The 9,570-nt window shown below is 37.5% G+C and overlaps 3 protein-coding genes across 3 annotated transcripts; 1 reads left to right on the forward strand and 2 right to left on the reverse strand.

The window, feature by feature from the left end:
• Window positions 1–1,015: 1,015 nt before the first annotated feature.
• LOC149554425 (uncharacterized) lies at window positions 1,016–3,698 on the reverse strand. Its single transcript, XM_089828483.1, has 2 exons — window positions 1,991–3,698; window positions 1,016–1,896 (listed from the first exon to the last, which is right to left on the reverse strand). The coding sequence occupies exons 1-2, from the start codon at window positions 3,696–3,698 to the stop codon at window positions 1,526–1,528; spliced, it is 2,079 nt and encodes a 692-aa protein (XP_089684609.1). The 3' UTR covers window positions 1,016–1,525.
• A 73-nt stretch (window positions 3,699–3,771) lies between these two features.
• LOC149554426 (receptor-like protein kinase BRI1-like 3) lies at window positions 3,772–4,228 on the reverse strand. Its single transcript, XM_089828484.1, has one exon. The coding sequence runs from the start codon at window positions 4,180–4,182 to the stop codon at window positions 3,772–3,774; it is 411 nt and encodes a 136-aa protein (XP_089684610.1). The 5' UTR covers window positions 4,183–4,228.
• A 3,110-nt stretch (window positions 4,229–7,338) lies between these two features.
• Window positions 7,339–8,765, forward strand: LOC149554427 (uncharacterized). Its single transcript, XM_089828869.1, has one exon. The coding sequence runs from the start codon at window positions 7,464–7,466 to the stop codon at window positions 8,763–8,765; it is 1,302 nt and encodes a 433-aa protein (XP_089684995.1). The 5' UTR covers window positions 7,339–7,463.
• Window positions 8,766–9,570: the final 805 nt, after the last annotated feature.

Raw genomic sequence — 9,570 nt, forward strand, 5'->3', positions numbered from 1 at the left:
CGAGGGAATCCAGGCCCTGCTGGTATTGGGGGAGTGGTTCATTGCAGTTCTGGTGATGTTAAGTTCTTTTTCTCAATTCATAAAGGTGATTACACTAACAATCTCATGGAAGCTCAGGCTATTTTATATGTTGTGGAACAATGTTGCTTGCGGGGATGGATTAAGATTATCTGTGAGTCTGATTCCCAAGTAGTGGTGAACTTGCTTTCCTCGCAGGAGCTTGAGGATGTTAGTTGGCAACTGGCCACTATTTTTAATCAGATTATTCTCTTTTCTACCTCTTTTTAGTTCATTAGGTTCACTTATATTCCTCATGAATGGAACAGAGTTGCTGATTGTTTAGCCAAATGGGCTTCTAGTCATGCTCCAGGGTGGAATATTATGGATAGGGGGCAACTTTCCTTTGAGATGGTGCAAGAATTTGATGAACTTATTGCTCAAGATCGAGCTCTTTGTTGAGCTTTCCTTCTTGTATTTCTTTCTCTCTTGATAAATTTTACCTCTCTTTTTCCAAATTTTAAGAGCTATTTTGATTTTTGAAAATTAACCTTCACTATGATCAAGTTGTTAGAGATTACTTATTCAAAATTGTCATTCATATAAATTTTTTATTTAGAATTTTGTATCAGAATAACATATATATTTAATAATATTTTTTAGATAGTATAAACTGTTTCCTTTTATATATTATAGTATTCTAAAAAAATAAAATGTTATATATATTATAGTATTCTAAAAAAATAAAATGTTATATATTAAAAAAACTTTAAAATACAAGTGTACATTAGTCAGATTTGAGCTCTTGTTTCCAAATTTCCATCACGTGCCCTTACCTGTATTGAAACAATGATTGAGTCGGCATACTTCTATATAAAGACACAATCACATTTACAATTTGAATGAAAAGATTTTCATAAATTTGTCCACCTCAAAGGTATAAATTCAAATTGATCTGTACACTGATAAAATTGACTTTCACTCGATAAAAATCTTTAAAAGTTAGCAAACCCCCATATGACTGAAATTTTTTTCATTTACTCTTTTCTGCTGCTGGGGAGTGTTAGAATACATAATTTTTTTGTTTGGACGTTGGTACATTGTAAGGGCCGGATAGCCCTCTCTGTAATTGTAAATTGCCGACTTTAATAGACGAAATCTCCATTGAAGACAAAGGAAATTGGCAATTATTTGGTTCATTTCAAATTGGATTTACTCTAGCTTTAAAGATTTAGTTGCATTGCGCAGGTTGTGTCAACTGAAAAAACAAAAACTACCTCTTGATAAGAGGGATTACAACAAAGCTTAGAAATGTGCCCAAAGAAACACTAGGAAACCACGATGACTTTCAGCAGCAGAAAAAGACAAGACACACAGTGTTGCCCAGAACAATACTATGACCATATACAATCGAATAATGAAAAACATTGACTATATTCTGCACATTCCACATGTACTGGAAAACTTTCCCTTGTTCAGAGAGTTATCCCCTTTCCAGATCATCCAAGGAATTCAACTTTTTAATCAGTCACAAAGTAGATTGGAAATAGTCGATGGCAGAAACATGTGTGGTCCAATCCTGTTCAAACCCCTTCAATATATTCGACACATCGCTCATACTCGGTCGTGCTTCAGGCGATTCTCTTGAACACAACAAACCAATTCGCATCAATGAAATCAGACATTCTGCTGTTTCTTTGCCAGCCCTTTCCAGTTGAAAGCTTTTATCAACTACCTCAGCAGCCCTGTCTGGAAATGCCCTGTTCACCCAGCTATGGAGATTCACATCTCCATCAAATATATTATCAGTTGGCCTTCTCCTTGTCAGCATTTCCAATAACAAAATGCCAAAGCTGTAGACATCTCCTCGAAGTGATATGATGCCACTCAATCCATATTCTACGATAAAAGAATAATGTTACTTGTTTCCTCCATTATACCAATATAGAAACCCATAAATCATTTCAAAAGAAACACATTTGAGAGACCATACCTGGTGCGATGTAGCCCACTGAACCTTTTAAATCTATTGTTGAGGTTACTGAATTGGCCGAGCTTCTTCCCATGAATCTAGATATACCAAAATCTGCAAGATGAGCGGTCATGCTCTCATCTAAAAGAACATTGCTTGGCTTTATGTCACAGTGCACTATCTGCACATGGCAATCATAATGAAGGTATTCCACAGCATGGGCTATATCTATGGCTACGTTCAGCACTTCCTTCAGTCCCAATCTACAAACATGACCTATGTCTCGATACAAATGTTTTTCTAAGCTTCCATTGGAAAAATACTCAAAGACTAAAGCTTTGAACTGAAGGCTTGAAAATGTTGTAATGATTCTAGCTAGATTTCTGTGTCGAACCCTCTGCAGCACTTTACATTCTACTTTGAAGATTTTGTTTGATTCCTCCAGCGTTAAATTGAGAACCTTCACAGCAACGCGGGTTCCATCAGTCAAAATTCCTTTGTACACAGATCCAAAGCTATTTATTGCTAGCAGATTGGAGCTGTTGAATCTATCGGTTGCCGTCAGGAGCTCTTCGTACGAGATCCGCGGATGCTCCACCTTTTGAAGCATTTTACGAACTGTTTTATTGAACCCCTCTCTATGCAAATTCCTTGTCCACAGAAACCCAAAAAATACACAGCAAGCTATAAAAACAGCAACAGCACCTATTGCTCCCAATATTTTTATGAGGTATGCAGAGTGACTTTTCCCCTTTGGAATGCTATATGTCAATTTGTTATTTGACAGGTCCAGAGTTTTCATTTTTCTTGAGAATTCTGGGACTTGTCCTGTTAATTTGTTATTTGACAGTTTTAATACTTCAAGCTGCATCAAATGTGCTAAAGACTCTGGGATTTCCCCTGTTAATTCATTGTTTGAGAGATCTAATACCTCAAGATGCTTCATACTTGCTATGGATTCTGGAATCTCACCTGTCAACATGTTGCTCGAAAAATCCATAGTTTTCAGTGTACTCGGATAGGATAAGGAGTTGGGAATTATTCCATGCAAAGAATTGTAGCTGAGGCTCAGATGAACAATCTGCATCATAACAATTCCTTGTGGGATGGCTCCATTGAGATTGTTTCTGTCCAATCTGAGCTCCAGCAAGGACACTCCATCTTGTATATTCCCTGGAATAATTCCTGTAAAACGATTATTCTGTAAACACAGATGTTGCGGACGATTAAGCTTGAAAAGATTTGAAGGTAGGTCTCCGGATAATAGATTGCCACTCAAATCAATATAGCTCAAACCAGATAAAACAGAGAGCTCAACTAGAATTGTTCCCTCAAACTTATTGTTTGTGAGCTTCAAAAACTGTAATTGGAGGAGTTTAGGCAGCAGAGCGGTCAAGGGGCCTCTCAATTCATTGTTTCCTAGATCAAGCCGCTGGAGTTCCCCACAATCTCCTAGCTGCTCTGGAATTGTGCCATTCAAATGGTTGTTATTCATTTCTAGGGATGCCAAATTTGGGGCATTTGAAATTGTAGAAGGGACGGTTCCATTCAGCCTGTTGTTACCTATGCTCAACCTAATCAAATTTCTTAAAAAAAATTGAGGCATGCCTCCAGAAAGAAAATTGGAGGTCAGGTCCAGAGTCTTCAGATTACTGAGAGAAAACAATTGTGAAGGAATAGATCCAGATAGTTGGTTGTCGCTGAGATCAAGGAACAGCAGATCTTTCATGTATGATAACTGCAATGGAATGCTTCCAGATTAAGGATTGGAAGAGAGAGACAGAGTTTCCAAATTGGCTAGGTTACCTATGTCCCAAGGGATTGGGCCTGTTAGGTGAGTGGCTGAGGTTAATCGAAATCAAATTGGTGCATTGACTAAGCACTTGGAAAATCTCACCGGTAAGAAGGTTGCTGGACAGATCAAGAACCTGAAGAGCCGGCAAGTTATAAATGCTTTGGAAAATGCTATCACTAAACTCAAAACCAGCCAAGCGGAGTGTTACAACATCATCGCCCCCATTTTCACTGCATCGTACACCTTGCCATTGGCATGGATCAGAACCAGAGACTTGACGGCTCCAGTCAGATGAATAACTAGAAATTTCTTTCATGACTTCGACTTGTGTGGTGTTGAGAGAGAGCGCAAGAGTCAGAAATGACGCGCAGAATAAGAGAGTAACAACGGGAGCAGGCTGCGTGCAAAAATGCCTCATACTGTAGATGTTCTGATGTTGTGCAGAAATGCTTCAAGTTTTTGGCTCGGATTCTGCGCGCTGCAGGTATCTTAATCAGCAAAGCATTGAATTTTGGTCAACAGTCTTCGAGGAAGGACAGATGAAGCTTCTTACGGACTACCAGTCGACGATTCATTAAGCACTAGGGGAGAGGGGAGAGGACTCAGTACTTGAACACCTTAACTTCGCGCTTATCAAAACTCCACGTAAAAATTTCAAATCGCTCTCAATTTTTTACAGTAGCTTACTTGGTGAGTCACCTACTTATAACTAAGGTTTCAAGTTCACATCCCCTGTTATGATGCCACATCAGCATGCTTTTTGCCAAATTGTCGAAAATAGCCCAAAAAAAAAGTGAGACCAATCGTCGTGCATAAAGGGTACCCATAGTTGAACAGCTGATGTGGCATCACATCATTGGTTAATTTTTATAACTAAAGGTACATTTTATTCAATTTTAGGTAGTTAGCATTGTACTAACAACTTTAAAGTCACAAGTATTGGTGCAATGTTGTCAAAAAAATTGGACATTAAGTCAACAAGTGTAGGTATCAAGTGAACAACTCCATTCACAACTATTGAAACGCGTTCAAGTACTGGGTCCTCTCCCCTATGCATAGACTTCAGCGGTGAGCACTGGCAAAATTTTAACGGGTCAATTCTTATCTTTGTACAAATTTGACTCTCCTTTTCCACCCACTTGTAAGATTGGAGTTTCATGGACGAGTAGGCTTTCTTAAAAATAAAATTTTGGTCAGAGTATCATTCATTTTATATTAGATTTGAACTTAAAATTTCAGCTCTTAAATTTAAGAAGTATATTAATAAAAGTAAAATAATTATTTTCTTTTTAAATTTTTATTTTTTGTGGAAATAAAATGGAGAGATCTTTGACGTGTGGTAAAAAATTCTTCTAAGTTGGTAGGCAATTTCAAGCTTCATCTTAATTTCACATGGTCAAATTTAGAGGCCTAAAAAGAAGGGGCTCCTAATTTGAAAGAATAAATTTCAAATAATCCTACATCTCCCCAAAAAATTATGATGGGACCTCTTATATCTTAATAAAAAATATAGTTCTAGTTGTCGTCAATGGGATCCCTATCAACGAGGAACGTATTCTTCATTTGTAACCAACAAGGTGAAGAAGAACGAAAAGTACAAGTCCTAATTCTAGAAGATGAAAACATTAGGGGGAGGAATTTTAGAAATCCAAGAGAACGCTAGCCCCACAAAGCCCCTTAGAACACAAGCAAGAGTAGAAGGAAGCAACGATGAATCCCCAACTTATTGTAGATCTTATATTTTACATAAGAAATTTCTTTGAATACATTATACATGTATCTATTGGTTCATAAGAATAAAAGTAAGTGATTAAGCAGTGTTTTTAACAATAGGATTTAATAATTATTCTGTTTTAAAATAATAATATAAAATATTATAAATACATATACAAATTAATTAATTTCAATGGAAGATTAAGAGGCATATAGTGAAGAGTTATGGATCTCTCAATATAAGCATATAAAAGGTAGAAGAATTCATTTAAAAGGGGAGATACATAGAAGAAGGAAGAAAGATGAAGTGTAGGAATCAAAGGAGAATGGATGGAAGAAGGAAGGAATGGAAAGAAAAACGACTCTTTCAAAAGTTAGAATGATGAAGGGTTGTAACTCTTTCAAAGGGTTGTAATATGAAGGAGGTGGTAATTTTGTAGGAGCACATGTAGTTTGATAGGATTCATAAGATATGCTAGATTTATTTGTAGATATATTTTCTAGATGCTCCAAGTTGTGAATTTCAGTTGAGAGTGCCAAGCATGTCATGCTCTCTGATCATCAATCACTAGCCCTTCTTTGATTGCACCATGATAACTTTTGTAAGGCATGATAAGATTTATGCAATGCTTATCTTATGGGAAGCCAGAGGAAATAAACTAGTGATAAGCTTAGCTAATTCTTCACCTAATTAATATATGTATAGAGTAGGTCAATTAGTAAGAATTGATTTTTTAATTGGAATAATAGACACATAGATGGGATGTTGAGGTGTCATTGGACCAAAGCTCCCCTTAACTTGAGCCTTGCATTGTAAGGTTCAAGATCTCACAACATTTATTTATTTATGTAGATTCCTTTTGCTTTTTTATCTCATTTGATGTTTAAGAATGGAGTAGATATAGTTAATATTTGTGTTACAATATAAGATATTTAATAATAACTATACTGGCCCTTGCATTATGAAGAGCAAGTTCAATCTTAATTCTACTATAAAAAAATTCCCTTCCAAGATCTACCTTTTACTTTGACACTAGATAGAGAGGGCAGCTCAAGCAAGCTCTTGTTATGATTATAAATCTAATCATTTATTGAATGTATGGTTTCATAACTTATAAAGTTGAAAATTGATACAAATTATATATAACTTAGAATGTACATTTGTAGACACTTCAAAAGAAATATAGATTTATAAAAATATAACAATTTATAAAAATAAATAAATTTCTTAGTCCTTGGCTCTTAGCCGAAGAGGTTTCAGACACGTGTGGGCCCATATCAGGTACCTAAAACTTGTTTGTGGATAACCTCCATCAAAAAAATTAAAGAGTCTTATTAATTATAATGACCTTTAAAATCATTTATTTACAAAAATATTAAAAATCTACATTTCCAATAAAATTATTTTCTTTTATATATATTTTTTGAAATCTCTATTATTCACAAATAGTTTTTCTTTCTTACAAACTTTGATAAGATATATATTTTTAATTTTTTGGCACATGCGAAGATTTAAATTCTAGAATGGGGAGAATGGATATATCTAAAGACTAAAATTTAGAGTAAAGACTAAAATTTAGACTTACTAAAATTTAGACGTTTCCCATCAGCGGGGTTAATAAACGTGCTTGACCCGGTATAGAGACCGAATGCCGTTCATCGCCGTCAAATGTGCGGTCTTTGAGGGGAATGTGCGGGGATGTTTACTCTTCTTTGTTATAGTTGAGAACGAAACAGAACATTATTCAGATGCTGTGGAATGGACTCGTGCTGGTTGTGGAACAAGTTGAAAATGGAAAGATGTGCTTTTATTTACTCACTCACTCTCTTTCTTGCCTTGCAAACTATGCGGGCAACTGCAACCTTGAATACCGATGTGACTCTGGAGGAAATGTATTCTGAGAGGGATGCAATGGACGTGGAAGCTCTGTTGTCCTTCAGAAAGGGTATATAAGCCTGGAACCATCTGGATCGCTATCAAGCTGGATGGCAAACAATTCAGCCAATGTCTGCCACTGGTTCGGCATTTCCTGCAGATTGCACAGCAAGAGAGTGGACTCTGTACAACTTTCTCATCTAAAACTGGAAGTTGTCATATCTCCTTCAATTGGAGGTCTCTCCTTGTTGAAAACTCTGGATCTCAAAGATAATAAGCTCACGGGATGGATTCCCCCACAGCTTGGACAGCTCAGAGTGCTGCAGATACTAAGACTGGATGATAATCGGCTTTGGGGTTCAATTCCCAAATCTCTGGCCAATTGCACGCAACTGAAGCAGATTTATCTTTCAGGAAACAACTTAAGGGCAAGCATTCCTACTGAATTTGGTGGTCTGGGCAAGTTGAGGTATCTCTATCTGGAGAGCAGTAATCTCTTTGGAAGCGTTCCCGAATCTCTGGCCAATTGCACGCAGCTGCAACTGATTAATCTTTCAGGAAACAAGTTGAGCGGGAGGATTCCGAGTGAAATTGGGGGCCTGGGCAAGTTAGAATATCTCTTCCTATACAGCAACAATCTTGTTGGAGACATTCCCCAATCTCTGGCTAACTGCACGCAGCTGCAATCGATCCTTCTCTCAGGAAACAAATTAAGCGGAAGTATTCCCTCTGAATTCCGGGGTCTTGGCAAGCTAAGGCATCTTGAACTACAAAACAACGACCTTGTTGGAAGCATTCCCAAATATTTGGCCAATTGCACTCACCTGCAATCGATTATTCTTTCAGATAACAACTTGACAGGAAGCATTCCCTCTGAATTTGGCAGGCTTCAGGAACTAAAATCTCTTGATCAGCAGAGCAACATGTTTGAGGACAACATTCCTCCAACTATAGGTAATTGCTCTTCCTTGAAAGCTTTGAATTTGGGGAATAATTCATTATTGTCGGGTATTATATCACCTGAATTGGAAAAATTGAGAGAGCTTTCAGACTTGGCCATAGATGGTCCTGTAAATATCACAGGCTTCATTCCTCCAGAAATCGGAAATTGTGCTAGTCTCACCTCGGTAAGCCTGAGGGGCACCGGACTTCACGGGCAACTGCCCGCAAGCATATCTCGCCTTTCCTCTTTAGAGGTCCTTGATTTAGGATACAACCATTTCGAAGGTATGCTACCAAATTCAATCCTCAATATGACTCTGTTGACAGAACTGAATCTTGGCGACAACAATTTCACAGGATCCCTTTGGGAGGACATCGGCAAGCTGACAGAGCTGAGATATTTGAACTTGAGTGGAAATCAGTTGACAGGAAGAATTCCTCAAGGATTAGGCAAATCTGAACAGACTTGAAAATCTTATCCTGAATAATAATGAATTGGCAGGAAAAATTCCTCAAGGAATAGGCAACTTGAGCAGTCTTCAAACCCTTACCCTGGGTGTTAACATATTGACTGGAAGGGATAGGCAATTTTACCAACCTTCTTTCCCTTCAGTTGCATGCTAACAATCTGTCAGGCACAATTCGAACAATTACTGATAGCTGTTCTCTGCTGATTCTGATGTTGTCAGATAATTCATTTTCAGGGCCCCTGCCTTCATCCATCGCCCACTGTACACAACTTCAGCTTATTGATTTGAGATGAAATGGATTTACAGGTGAGCTTCCTTCCCTTCCCAATTTTGTTGAGTTGACGGTTTTAAGCCTTGGCTTCAATAAGCTTGAGGGTAGCATTCCTTAAGGCATGGATCACAAATCTCACCAAGTTGCAGCTGTTGAATTTATCCAACAACCATCTAATCTTGACAGCCTCCTTGGATTTGGAATCCTTGGAGATCGAGAGCTAAATGTGACTAAATATTATTTAGAGTTTAGTGTGTCAACTTACTATATTTTCGCAGATCCATTTGTTCTCCGAGTATATACCAGCGTCGACTTGTCAAGTAATAAGCTTAGTGGGGAAATACCCCCAACCATTGAAAGTCTCAGCCACCTGATTTCGCAAAATCTATCCAGAAATCAATTAGAAGGCGAGATTCCGCCATCTCTTGGGCAAATGTCATATTTGGAAGCGTTGGATCTGTCCAGTAATCAGCTAAGTGGACGAATTCCTAAGGAGCTATATAATTTGTTGTTTCTTTCATTCTTCAATGTCTC

The sequence above is a fragment of the Cupressus sempervirens genome, chromosome 5 (assembly GCF_028749045.1).
Source record: "Cupressus sempervirens isolate cs-2001-9-10 chromosome 5, ASM2874904v1, whole genome shotgun sequence".
In the NCBI taxonomy this organism is placed as follows: Eukaryota; Viridiplantae; Streptophyta; class Pinopsida; order Cupressales; family Cupressaceae; genus Cupressus; species Cupressus sempervirens.